The sequence below is a fragment of the Lampris incognitus genome, chromosome 1 (assembly GCF_029633865.1).
Source record: "Lampris incognitus isolate fLamInc1 chromosome 1, fLamInc1.hap2, whole genome shotgun sequence".
Lineage (NCBI taxonomy): Eukaryota > Metazoa > Chordata > Actinopteri > Lampriformes > Lampridae > Lampris > Lampris incognitus.
This window is the reverse complement of record NC_079211.1, coordinates 36,007,061-36,021,521: the sequence shown is the minus strand read 5'-3', so window position 1 is coordinate 36,021,521 and position 14,461 is coordinate 36,007,061. Positions and strand designations below refer to the sequence as shown.

The window sequence follows — 14,461 nt, the reverse complement described above, 5'->3', positions numbered from 1 at the left end:
AACAGCTTCTTTCCACAAGCTGTTGCCCACCTGAAACTGGCTACCCACTGAATGTCTGTAGATATTTTTAAATATTTTGTACTCCAGCCCTCTTTTAACTTATTTTTAGCTTTTGGCCTTCATGGGTGTATATCTTATACTGTGTTTGCTGTGTTTGTCTGTCTTGCACTGTTTGGTGAAGCCACAGCCCTCATTTCATTTTTAACATGTGCTTGCACATTGTTTTTAATGTCAATAAAATTGAATTGAATTGAATTGAATTGAAACTTAGTACAGAGATCCTCTGGATCAAGCTGGAAAAAGTTAGATTTTTTATATTCCATATGGTATTGATTATACAAGCCAATCCATTTTATCAAAATAGCTTATTTTCCAAAATTTGCAATAACTCATTAACACGTTGTGATATCAACCTGAAATCTGAAACGCATGTTCAGGAGTTTCCACTAAATGTACGTATAAAAGCACATTGTGTTAAGCGCTTGGACCCATTGCCACTTGCGGCTATAGAATGGTTAAGAGTGTCTTAAAACATTCTTCGGTATTACTGACTTTCACAAGTTATGTTTTGTACCCCTCTGACAATTTTGATTATTTTTTTTTGTTCAACACAAATATATCTCATCTCTACCGCTGGAACCTCGCTTTCACAGGGTCAAGCTAGGTTTTCATGTTAATGCAAGCTTCCTTTATTAAGGTAACAAATTGAATTTCTGTTTTTTCAGCAGCATTTAAATGGCCATGTGCTCAAGTTTTAAGTGTATCCCCACTTTTTTTTCCCTTATAAAGATAAAGACAGTGAGAGGGCTTCTGATGTCCAAGATACTATGTCAGGCCACGTGCTATGCACAGTGTCCACCCCTGATGGGTAAAGCTATTGCATGTCAATCATGATTTTTGTGGTGGATGGCACACTTGGATTTAACCCTTATTTTGGTATAATCAATAAAATATTTTGCCAATCCTGAAATTGCATTGTTGATAAAAAATGTCCCTATTGTTACTGAATATCAAGTGCCTAGAAAGATTTAAAAACACCATCCTGCTCCTGCAAAGCCCACATTTTTAATGCACAGCATCTCCGCCTTCTTGAGCTGGTTGGTAGGAGAGAAACCAACCATAAAGACTCCCAAGAACTGGGCCATATAGTACTTGGGGTTATTTTTAATGTTCAAATAAATAAAATATATGTGTCTACTTATATACACACTAAAATAAAGTGGCAGTTATTTTAACATACATTTCCGAACATCAAATGGGGAGGGACTTACTGTATTAGGGCATTTTAGATGGTGGCAGATAAATTGTCACAAAAACCTAATCTAATGAAATCCTAGTGCAGTCATTGAATAATCTAAATTGCCTGGCACTCAACATATTGTCTAATTTTTCAAACCCCACCCAGCTGGCGCTCAAAGTAGATTAAAACAAATTCTAAGAATTACTAACTAACCAAAATACTACAAGCACCAGGTCTGGTGCGCCCTCTGCACAGTTGCAATCTGACACCACACTGCCAAAGTCAATTTGTACAGATAAGATTTATTCACTACTGCCTGCATGAAGTCAGAGGGACCTTACAGGAAAGCCCCAGCTTGAATCACACAGCATTCTCAGCAGGGAAACAACCCTAAAAGCCAAATCCCATCTTCGATTTGACTTATGCGTGTACATCTACTTACAGCTTGAAAAACCATATTTGTCATACCATTGCCTTTCTACAGAAAATTTAGTTTGGTATTGTTCTGCAAACAATCTACTTGACTGTTGTGCTTAAAAGTAGTTTAGGAGTGCATGGTTTGTCTGTTTGGAGATGGCTTGCCTTTTCAGATATCTCTATAAATGAAACCAGTAAGACATCTGTAATGCTCAAACCACATCCTTCTCACAATAACAACATAATTCACTCTCACAGATGGCTCTTAGGAATGCCAGTAGACATATATTGGGTGTGCTTGTACACACATACACACACAGGCTGTGCCACCTGAGCCATGAGCCATAGCTGTGATAGATGACCGACATAGATAGACATTGAGAGATTTGCCCTTGAATTTGCCTTCCTCCTCATGAGATGCCTTCTGTGAAATCCAGCCCTGTCTAGATTAGCCTTGTCATACTTTTCAGATATTCTGATTTACCTAAGCAAAATATAACTCTGTGTATTACTCTGACTTTGAAAAAAATTGAATCTTTAACTCTTAATTTTTTCCGCATTAGCTTGATATTTCGGCAACATTTTTTGGAGGAAGTTACGTTTTTGTAGAGTCTCTTTTACAAAAAATCCTGGGTTTACTGGGTACTGAGATCTGGGATTGTTAGTAAACTCAACCTTTCACTCTGCCAAGTCAATTCCTGTTTTTTTCTGGTCTTCCACTTCCACTCAGCATACCCTTGTATTTTACTTACATCAGACCCCATCCTATCCTGTCATCACCTCTGTAATGTCACTTCCTTGTTGATGTTAAACTTAAAAAAAAAAAGGCAGGTTAACAATGGACTACATTGTTTTGATGCATTGCGATTTTTCATATGTTGCCAGCATTTGTACAACATGCAGTTACTTTTTGACACTATTTCACCTGTTCCACAGCTACAGTGCGGCTGAATAGAGAGGATTATTTGGCTGCTAGAATTGTAAAGTCATAATTTTTGAACATACACTACCGTTCAAAAGTTTGGGATCACCCAAACAATTTTGTGTTTTCCATGAAAAGTCACACTTATTCACCACCATATGTTGTGAAATGAATAGAAAATAGAGTCAAGACATTGACAAGGTTATAAATAATGATTTGTATTTGAAATAAGATTTTTTTTACATCAAACTTTGCTTTCGTCAAAGAATCCTCCATTTGCAGCAATTACAGCATTGCAGACCTTTGGCATTCTAGCTGTTAATTTGTTGAGGTAATCTGGAGAAATTGCACCCCACGCTTCCAGAAGCAGCTCCCACAAGTTGGATTGGTTGGATGGGCACTTCTTTGAGCAGATTGAGTTTCTGGAGCATCACATTTGTGGGGTCAATTAAATGCTCAAAATGGCCAGAAAAAGAGAACTTTCATCTGAAACTCGACAGTCTATTCTTGTTCTTAGAAATGAAGGCTATTCCATGCGAGAAATTGCTAAGAAATTGAAGATTTCCTACACCGGTGTGTACTACTCCCTTCAGAGGACAGCACAAACAGGCTCTAACCAGAGTAGAAAAAGAAGTGGGAGGCCGCGTTGCACAACTGAGCAAGAAGATAAGTACATTAGAGTCTCTAGTTTGAGAAACAGACGCCTCACAGGTCCCCAACTGGCATCTTCATTAAATAGTACCTGTTAGAGCCTGTTTGTGCTGTCCTCTGAAGGGAGTAGTACACACCGGTGTAGGAAATCTTCAATTTCTTAGCAATTTCTCGCATGGAATAGCCTTCATTTCTAAGAACAAGAATAGACTGTCGAGTTTCAGATGAAAGTTCTCTTTTTCTGGCCATTTTGAGCGTTTAATTGACCCCACAAATGTGATGCTCCAGAAACTCAATCTGCTCAAAGAAGTGCCCATCCAACCAATCCAACTTGTGGGAGCTGCTTCTGGAAGCGTGGGGTGCAATTTCTCTAGATTACCTCAACAAATTAACAGCTAGAATGCCAAAGGTCTGCAATGCTGTAATTGCTGCAAATGGAGGATTCTTTGACGAAAGCAAAGTTTGATGTAAAAAAAATCTTATTTCAAATACAAATCATTATTTCTAACCTTGTCAATGTCTTGACTCTATTTTCTATTCATTTCACAACATATGGTGGTGAATAAGTGTGACTTTTCATGGAAAACACGAAATTGTTTGGGTGATCCCAAACTTTTGAACGGTAGTGTATATTTGGAGCAAAGACATTCATTGTCATTTTTGTCATTGGTTGCTTGTTTAATGCAATGTGTCAAAAACACCACATCGAGTCAAGTAAAGTTTAGTTCTATAGTCAAAAATCACAAGGTAGTCCTGAAGCTCTTTGAACAAGTGATTAATGAGATACTATGAAACTTGTTGTTACATCGACCTGTTTCCAGGAAAATGTTTTACCAGTGCCCGTGAAATCTGCTGTGCGATACCCAAAACAGATTTCCTTGGAATCCAAGTAAAAACCTAGGACTTTAGTTCAGTGCGAAAGGGGTAAATTATATGACATCCACCAATAACAAAAACTTGAGCATGACTCCAATCTAGATTTTTGCTTTCCTCTAAAATGTGTTCTTGCTCTTCTCCTGGTTTAAAGGGTACGAGAAAACAGAAGACACGTCAGAGAAGACATCCTTAGCTGACCAAGATGACGCCCGCCTGATATTCCTCAATCAGCCACAGTACACCAAGTTTTGCAGTAATCGAGTCAGGTAAGGAGGAATTCCCTCTGTTTATGGTTATGTCAATCAATCAAGTCGCATTTTTTTAGAGCATTTCTAGCTCCAACAGCCACTCAGAGCGCTTTCAATTACTTTACAAACTTGTCTGGAGATTTTTTCTCAATCTCTAGAGCCCAGGACTGTGTAGACTCTGATTGGCATTCCCAGACAAGAGCATGGGGGTACGAAGCTGGCTAGAGTGCCGGCTAAGCTGAAGAGCAAATATTTGCCAGGGAAGTGGAGGGGTAGAATAGGGGTGGCTGCTGGGTCCGGGCCATCCGTCACCAGATCGGTTATCCTGGGGATTTCTCTACTCTGCTGCCCCCCAGGCCTGGGTCTGAGCTTGGGCTCCATCCCTACCCTGCAGCTGGGGAGACCAGGAGGAACCAAGCACAGGCAGAACAACAGAGAGAAGGGAGGAGCAATAGAAAAATAGGAATGTTAGAAAGGCATCTGGTGTCCAACACAGTGTAGGTTTTCTTTGAATGTGTCAGAATATTGTGTGAACAAGACTCAGTGAAGTGAAACTAGTTTTTCTAAGAAGAAACAAACTGTAGATTTCAAGGCAGATTACTTAAATCAGAGTGTACATCAAATGGTCAGTATTAATTGACTGGTCATAATGTATCAATATATTTTTGTTTTCAACATGTGGCACAGATTGAAACAAAGAGGTTTGCTGATATCTGAAATTTGCTTAATATGATGGATGATTAAGTTAATTTTGGATGACACACCTCATGCCATTAGTTGAACAGAGTTGATTTTAAAGCAACCAGTCAATTCTTAAAACTTGTTACAACACTGGCTCACTTTAAATGCAAAATGACATTGTCAAATGACAGTGCCAAATGACTGTTGTCAAGTCCAATTTTTGTGGATGGTATCTGAGAGAGGCAAACAGTTAAATTTAAAGATAAAGAAGGAAAGAAAGGGGTGGCCAATTGAATTTTTTAAATCAGTGTTGTAATGTGGCAGGCCAGGGGAACTGCGGCTGGTAAGACAACAGTTGATTTGGACAAAGTTGAAATATGGCCTCTGTGTGATGAACTACAGGCAAGAAAGCCTTGGCAAGTCTTGAGTCTGAGGACTCTGCATGTAGGCTTTTATGGCCTGATAGAATTGTAATGTGCTGCTGGTAAGTAGAAGCACCTGCCACAGAGCCACAAAAATAGGCTCCATACCAATTCATTTCAATTTATTGTCATTAAAAACAGTGTGCAGGCACATGTTAAAAACGACATGAGGAGTTACGTAATGGTTATCTGTACAGTTACAGATGCTTGCAGACAAATGGTGACGGGAACATCGAAAGAATGCAAACAGTGGCAGCTGAATCAATCCCCAAGCATATATGTTCTGTAAATAAGCCTCAGCCTATGTAAAAATCACCAGTCATGCAAGATTTACCTCGATTATTTCTGACATTGTACATAATGTTTTTAAGGTGATTTAAAAAAATATATATATATCAAGTTGACTCAAGTGTTTAAAAAGACAACAAAGGTTACTACAAAATTAACAAATGTTACTGTACTTTTTTCGAGTATTTGGGCTTTATGTTAGAAATGCTGCTATTTTTAAACCTGGTGATGGCAACCTAAAGGTGACCAGTGGTCTCCATGTTTACCTGCAGCATCACTGACCTTTACACCTTTAACCCTGCACTAGCCTTCAGAGACAGAAACAAACCAGATGACCTGAGTCATCCCTCACTTGTGTGGCTGCCACCCAAATGTCAATCCGCAGCCGTGTCCCTGCCCCACATCAAGTCCCACAGTTGAGACCATAACAGCACCTTTCGCCATTGGAGGTTTTGTCAATAGAAGACCGCGGCGTTGGCTTTCTCCAGACTTTCCAGACTAGGCTGTTTTCATCCTGCTGTTTCTTGCAGAAGATTGTAGCAGTTTTGGCAATAAAAGGTCAGGTCTAGGCGGGCTGTCCTCTGTCAAGAAATATTAGTGTTAAGTTACTTGTTGCGTGAGCGCTCTGAGATGCAAACATACACATGCACGCACGCACACACACACAGATGCGCGCGCACATATACACACATAGTGCAACAAACAGCAGAGGAATGAGGAATGATCATATTAAACAACTCATGAACCTGGTGCTTGTGACTAGCTCCTTTTAAGATTAAAGTTTTTTTTTTTTGTCAATGCATGACGATCACAAGAGCTGCAGGCTTCGAAGAGGACCGGGGGATGTCCAGAGTGCTCTATCACAATATAGGCCGCAAAATGACCCTCCTTATCCCAAACAAGAATGTGGATCTTGGCCCTCCTTTAATTTTATGTGTTTCTTTGGACTCATTTTTTATCTTTTATCAGCTGAACTAGAATGATCAGATTTTTGTTTCCTAGGATCTTTAGTTTTGCTTGTATGTCATTCATTGCTGATGAAAACCACACTTCAGTCAAATAGTTGTTAAAAATTAGTCGTAGTTGGAGAATTAGTTTGAAGAACACCACATCAGGACAGTTTGTCAGTGAGAGAAAAGCATATAACATTTTTATTCAAATGTTAAAACTTGAGATTTTTAAATCTCAAGTTTTAACTACTTAAATAGAAAAAGGGGGTAGGACTAGAAAAGTTTTTTTCCAACTTCTGCCTACTCCTTTTCGAACTGCCGAGATTTAAAACAAATGTTTGATGATGATATTGCTTGCTTGTTTTGATTTTTTTTCTCTCTTTTGTTTTCTTTTACTATACATTTTTTTTAAAAAAAAAATTACGTTTGAAATAAACGTTCCAAAAAAAATAAAAAATTCTGAACTTTCTGGTGCTCATTTTTTCATACCCTATTTGCACCTGATTATAAGAAAACAAATAAGATGGTTTCCATTTGGTTAAACCAAATATACTCTGACACAAGTCTGGCAGCCTGAAACCCACAACCCCATGACATTTGACTCTCGCGTCGTCTTTCTAACAATGTGATTTTGAGAGGTTTGACACTTCTTGCTGTAATTTTCCTTCGGCTGCTCAAAAGCTAAAAACAGGATAACAAAACATGCTCTATACACACATCACACTACTCAGCTATCATTACTCGTTACTTTTACAACTGCATGTTTGCAGTGATGGATATCCGTTGTCTCTATACATGTCACACTAGTCAACTATCATTACTCGTTACTTTTATAACTGTATGTTTGCAGTGACTTCTAGGGATCTTCGCGGTCTTCTGCAGTTGAGTGCGTCTGAGTGCTGTTTATTTAGCTGTAGCAGTTGTCAGCCATTGTTAGAGCAGATCTGGCCATACTGTAAATGTGCATGTGTATGCAATTTGTCCTGTGTCAAGTAGGAGTGGCAGTGCAAGCTGTTATTACTGTTTGGCATGAAATGCTCCATACATGCACACATACTCAACAACATGCACTCATTCACCATAGACACTCATCACAGACACAGTTACAGATGCTTGCAGACAAATGGTGACGGTAACATCGAAAGAATGCAAACAGTGGCAGCTGAATCAATCCCTATGCATATACGCTATATGAACAAAAGTATTGGGACACCTGGCCATTACACCTACAGGAGCTTTTATGACATCACATTCTAAATCCATTCTAAATCCGCAGCTATAACAGCTTCCACTCTTCTGGGAAGGCTTTCCATAAGATTTTGGAGTGTGTCTGTGGGAATTTTTGCTCATTCATCCAGAAGAGCATTTGTGAGGTCAGGCACTGATGTTGGATGAGAAGACCTGGCTCGCAATCTCTGTTCTAGTTCATCCCAAAGATGTTTGATGGGGTTGAGTTCAGGGCCCTGTGCAGGCCAGTCAAGTTCTTCCACATCAAACTCACCCAACCATGTCTTAATGGACCTTGCTGTGTGCACTGGGGTACAGTCATGCTAGAACAGAAAAGGGCCCTCCCCAAACTGTTCCCACAAAGTTGGAAGCATAGAATTGTCCAAAATGTCTTGGTATGCTGAAGCATTAAGATTTCCCTTCACTGGAATGAAGGGGCCTAGCCCAACCCCTGAAAAACAACCCCATACCATTATCCCTCCTCCACCAAACTTTACAGTTGGCACAATGCAGTCATGCACGTAACGGTCTCCTGGCATCTGCCAAACCAAGACTTGTCCATCAGACGGCCAGACAGAGAAGCGTGATTCATCACTTCACAGAACACTTTTCCACTGTCAGCGTGCTTTACACCACTCCATCCGACGCTTGGCATTGTGCTTGGTAATTTAAGACTTGCATGCAGCTGCTTGGCCATGGAAACTCATTCCATGAAGCTCCCGGTGCACTGTTTTTTTGCTGATGTTAATGCCAGAGGAAGTTTGGAACGCTGCAGTTACTGAGTCAACAGAGCGTTGGCGACGTTTATGCACTATACGCCTCAGCACTCGTTGACAAAACTGTGTGACTTTACGTGGTCTGCCACTTGGTGGCTGAGTTGCTGTTGTTCATGGCTGAGTTGGTCGTGGCTGAGTTGCTGCTGCGTCATACATACAAGGGAACGAAATTACACGGTCTGCCACTTGGTGGCTGTGTTGCTGTTGTTCATGGTTGGCTGTTTGTGGCTGAGTTGCTGTTGCCTCATACATACAATGAAATTACGTTTCACAAGGACCTCAGTGCAACATAAAAACAAATAACACAATAAATATTAAAAACAAAAACTGCATTAAAAACAAGAATTACTTCACAGTCCTAAACATCACAAGCACACCTGACACGGACAGTAAGACGGTCAAAAAGTCATTTTATGGAAGGTCTAAGTGTTCAGGCTGTTGAGGAACCTCACAGCTTGAGGAATGAAACTGTTGCATAATCTGGTGGAGGCAGCACAGATGCTCCAGTACCTCTTGCCAGAGGGTAGGAGGGTGATGTGGATGTTGGAAGGGTGGGTGAGGTCCTTCATGATGCTAAGAGCCTTCCGGGTGTACCGTGCATCATAGATAGCATGGATGGATGGAAGAGCAGTTCCTATGATCTTTCCAGCTGTCTTCACTATCCGCTGTAGGAATTTGCAGTCAGAGGCCTTGCAGTTTCCATGCTAGACAGTGATACAGCTGGTCAGAATGCTCTCTATGGTGCCTCTGTAGAATGTGATGAAGATGGGTGCGGGGAGACTCGCCTTCAGACGCCACAGGAAGTGAAGACGCTGCTGGGCCTTCTTGGAGAGCGCAGTGAAATGTGATGACCAGAAGAGGTCCTCTGTGATGTGAACTCCCAGGAACTTAACACTGTTGACTCTCTCCACATCCAAGCCATTGATGGTCAGAGGGATATGGTGGGCGCTGGTCTTTCTAAAGTCAGTAATAACCTCCTTAGTTTTTCCTGTATTTAGGGAGAGGTTGTTGTTTTTGCACCTCGCCGCCAGTTGATCCATCGCTGCTCTGTATGATTCATCATTGTTGCTGATGAGACCTACCACTGTGGTATCATCAGCAAACTGTATAATGAGGTTGGAGGTGGATGATGCTGTGCAGTCGTGAGTCAGCAGGGTGAAAAAGAGCAGACTGAGCACACAGCCCTGTGGACTGTCGGTTCTCAGTGTGATGGTCCTGGAGGTGATCTTGCCAATTTGCACTGACTGTGGCCTCCCCATGAAGAAGTCCAGTACCCAGTTGCAGAGGGAGGTGTTAAGGTCCAGCTGGCTCAGCCTTTCGATCAGATGTTGTGGTATGATTGTGTTAAAAGCTGAGCTGAAGTCAATGAACAACATCCTCACATAGCTGTTCTTTCTCTCCAGATGGGACAGGGCTGGATGAAGAGCAGAGGTTATGGCATCTTCTGTGGAGTGGTTAGTGCGGTATGCAAACCAGCGAGGGTCCAGAGTTGAGGGGAGGCTGGACTTGATGTGCTTCATGACCAGCCTCTCAAAGCACTTCATGATGATGGGAGTCAGTGCAATGGGGTGGTAGTCATTGTGGCAGGACACAGCGGACTTCTATGGCACTGGTATGATAGTGGTAGACTTGAAACACATGGGGCTGACTGCCTGGGACAGTGAGATGTTGAAAACGTCAGCAAGGACATCTGCCAGCTGCTGAGCACAGTCTTTGATGGCTCGTCCTGGGATTCTGTCTGGACCTGCAACTTTATGTGGGTTGACTCTGGAGAGGGTCTTTCTCACATCATCTGCGGTCACCTGCAGAACCTGGTCATCCATCAGGGATGTAGCCTTCACCACCAGCAGGTCGTTCAGTTTCTCATATCATGCGTAGAAGTCATTCAATGCGTCTGGGAGGGTGGGGGCACTGCCACAGGTCTGAGGAGAAGGCTTGTAGCCAGTGAGGGCCTGGATGCCCTTCCACAAGCGCTGTGTGTCTCTGCTATCAGTGAGGTGGCTGTTGCATATTGTCTTTTTGCCTCTCTGATGCCAAACGACAGGTTGGCCCTTGCTGTCTTGAGGGCTGCCTTATCACCGGATCTGAATACAGCACCGGATCTGAATAAAGGGTCCTCAACAGTGCCCAGACTTCTGCTGTCAGCCAGGGCTTCTGGCTGGGCTGCAAAGAAATGATTTTGGTGACTGTGACATCATCTATACATTTGTTGATGTAGGCTGTCACTGTCACTGTGTATTTCTACAAATCAATGTGCTCGCCAGAGGAAGCTGCCTCTTTGACAATGCTCCAGTCTGTGCTCTCAAAGCAGTCCTCATAAGCTGAAATAGACCCCTCTGGTCATACCCTGATCTTTTTTTTTCTTTTCCTTTTTATACATTTATTTCTAGTTTTTCCCCTTATCCCACCCGATTTAACCCAATGGCATATGGCCGGAACTCTTGTCGAATAACTCCCCTGGCTCACGTTTCCACAGGAAGGAGATAGTCGTAACACCAGCTTCCTCCAAACTCGTGTCGGCTGCTCTCGCTGTTTTACACGCTGAAGCCTCGCTTGGATTGCATTACCTTCAGGCCGCGAAGTAGACGTAGGGAGAATGCTTTCGGTTGCTTGGCTGCAGGCACCCGGATCGGCCAGAGGGGTCGCTGGAGAACGACGAGTCCCCGAACTCTACACTGATCAACACCCGCTATCCCTCGGGTAAGGGTGGCCTAATGAATGCCTTACCCCGTGCACGCCCTGGCCGTGACAGGTTACGGCGAGTCTGGGATACGAACCTCCCAGCCACATGACAAGCGGATTGCAAGAACAGCGGTTTATTCCGCTCGGCAATCAGAGCGGCCTGTAGGCCAGACCCTGATCTGTCGCTGATCCGGTTTGGCAAGTTTCGAAAGTGGCCTGCTGGAATTAGCATAACAGAGATGTGGTCTTGAGTTTCCAAAGTGGGGGCGGGGGACTGCTCTCTATGCATTCTTCTTATTAGTGTAAATGAGGTCCAGTTTGTTGTTTTCCCTGGTGGCAAATTTTACATGCTGATAAAATTTAGGAAATACAGTCTTTGGGTTTGCATGATTGAAATCCCCAGCAATAATGAAAAATCCGTCGGGGTATGGGATTTGTTGTTTGCTGATGCCGTTGTGTAGTTTGCGCAATGCCTCTGAGGCATTAGCACTCGGGGGCAAGTACACGGCCACAATAACAACAACACAGCAGTGAATTCTCTCGGCACTTGACAACTGTGAACTCCACGAGTGGAGAGCAGTATTTGGAGACCATCACAGCATTTGCACACCGTTCCTTGTTAATATAAACACACAAGCTACCACCACGGGTTTTACCTAACAAAGACAATGCTCTGTTGGCTCGGTAGCATGCTAGCCTGTATGGCTGTGTCCGGAATGTTGCTGTGAAGCCAGGTTTCAGTGAAGACAAAAATACAACAGTCCTTAGTTTCACGCTGGGATGTCCGTCAAAGCCATATGCAGTCCAATTTATTTTCCAGAGAGCATACGTTTGCAAGTAAAATGGATGGGAGCGCTGCTCTGGAGGGGTTAGCCTTTAGCCTAATACGAAGGCCTCCGCGCACGTCGCGTTTCCGGGTCCTCTCGCACAGCCTCCGGCGCTTGCTCAAGCTGGTAGCGATGGGGCCTGGGTCGCGGAGTAAGCCGAGAAAACGCAGATCGTCCAAATAAGCTGGTATCTGATCGTGTGTGATCATATTTCCAATGTTCTAAAGTTCTTAACGGTTGTAATTGTGTTTCCCAGTAGAGCTGACGTTCTTCTCGCAGAATCAAAAACATTAGACAAAAAAAAAAAAAACAGTTGTTTGGTCGCCGCGTCTACATGCGCCGCCATCTTGCATCAACAATCGAACATCGGAACAAATATCTGCAGTTTGCATACTATTTGCTGTACTCCCTTTGGTTTTAACTCTGCTTTGACACCAAAACATTTTGGCCGCTTGAATGTGAGATCTCTTGGTAATAAGTCCTTTATCATTAATGATTTTATTGTTTCTAAAAATCTGGACTTTTTTATGATTACTGAGACATGGCTGTCTCCAAGGACACCGTTCCCCTGATTGAGGCGAGGCCCCCTGATTTTGCATATTTTCATAGTCCCAGGTCCTCTGGAAGAGGGGTGGCCCAGCTGTTTTTTATAAGTTAGGTCTTAAGTGCCATTCTGTTACTTTTGCTAATTTTATCTCCTTTGAGGTTTTATGTTTTTTAATCACTGGTCCTCTCCCTTTACTCTGCATCTTAATTTATAGGCCCCCCAATTCAGTTAGTTTTATTTCTGAGTTTTCTGATCTTCTATCTGTTATCATGCCAAAATATGACAGAGTGCTTATTCTTAGTGATTTTACTATTCATGTGTGTTGTCCCTCCCATTCCTTGATTTCACATTTTTGGATCTTAAAAATATTGTTCCAGGTCTGCCACATGGCCCTCCAGTATGGTTATTTAAAAAAAAAATCTTTTGTTGTCATTTTGTCTTCTCAGTTTCTTTATTTCTCCTATCAAGTCCATTATCAGTTTCTGTTGTTTAGAGATTTTTGAAATCTCTTCCAACATGACGTGTAGAGATTTCTATATGTCTTCAGCTTCCTCGTCTGTAATTTTACTTGCCCTCTTTGGTCCCATCTTGTTTCTCAGTGTGGAAATCGGTAGTTAATTTGGTAGTTAACTTTAACACTACCAATCATTATAAAAAGTCTGGGTTATCTCACCGCACCAATGCTAGCCGGAAACACTAGCTAAGCTTAGCTAGCTTGCCGGTTTGCCATCTCACTATTTGAAGTCTGTGTTCTTAGCTCGTTGTCTCAATCCAGGTGTAGGTCAAAGCCAAAATATAGCAATTAGGTAATCCAAGAACCGAAATCCCAAAGCAGTTGTTTAAGGCAAAGACAGTCCAAAAGCCAGGAGACAAGAAGCAGATACACAGTAACACAGCAACTGGAGGGAAAGTGTTTCCGGGTTTCTGGGTGTTCCATCGGCTCTTATAGACTCTTTTAAATTCATTCAATCTGTTAAAGGGGCCGCACACTTCAAAGGTCACATTTTAGACCTTGTACTCTCATGTGGTTTCTCTCTTGAGCATCTTAATCTGGTGGATATGCTTGTAACTGACCATAAAGCTGTCGTTTTCAGAGTTCCATTACAGCTCGCTACTCCTAGTCATTATTCTAAAACATGCTCTTGCATTCTCAACGCTGGCTCTGCTGTTAAATTCTGTGATGCTTTTAATTCATCATCCCTCTAAATCCCCCATCAATCCAGATGCACTGTTAAATTCATTCAGTGATCAGTGGCTATCCATCCTTGACCAAATTGCACCCTTTAAAACTAGGAAACAAAAATCAAATAACCTCCCCTGGCTGAACTATCAAACTCATGCCCTTAGAGGACTCTGTAGAAAATCAGAACAACAATGGAAGATCAACAAGTCCAAATTAGCACATATCACCCTTAAAAAACGAAATGCTAATTTACCAGAAGGCAGTTAATGATACGAGATCAGCGTACTTATCTGAACTGATGCCTATAAATAACCACAATCCTAAAGTTCTCCTTAGGGCAATTGATTCTGTTGTTAATGGTCCCTCCACTTCTTTTTTTTTTAACCTGATGTTGAGTTGCCTGAAAAATTTCTCACTCATTTTGTAAATAAGGTGGCGACTATCCAGTCCCAAATCCAGCCTGGCCCTTGCATTTTCCACTCTCCATGTTAATTCTGCCTCTTTTTTTTCTCCCTCTTTTTCTC

At 42.1% G+C, this 14,461-nt stretch overlaps 1 protein-coding gene across 1 annotated transcript in view; it reads left to right on the top strand.

Moving 5' to 3' along the window:
* Positions 1–14,461, top strand: part of atp8a1 (ATPase phospholipid transporting 8A1) — a 218,356-nt gene that overhangs the window by 41,092 nt on the left and 162,803 nt on the right. The window contains exon 2 of the mRNA XM_056274219.1: positions 4,258–4,372. Coding sequence (XP_056130194.1) covers positions 4,258–4,372 — 115 coding nt within the window. The remainder of the gene's footprint in view (positions 1–4,257; positions 4,373–14,461) is intronic.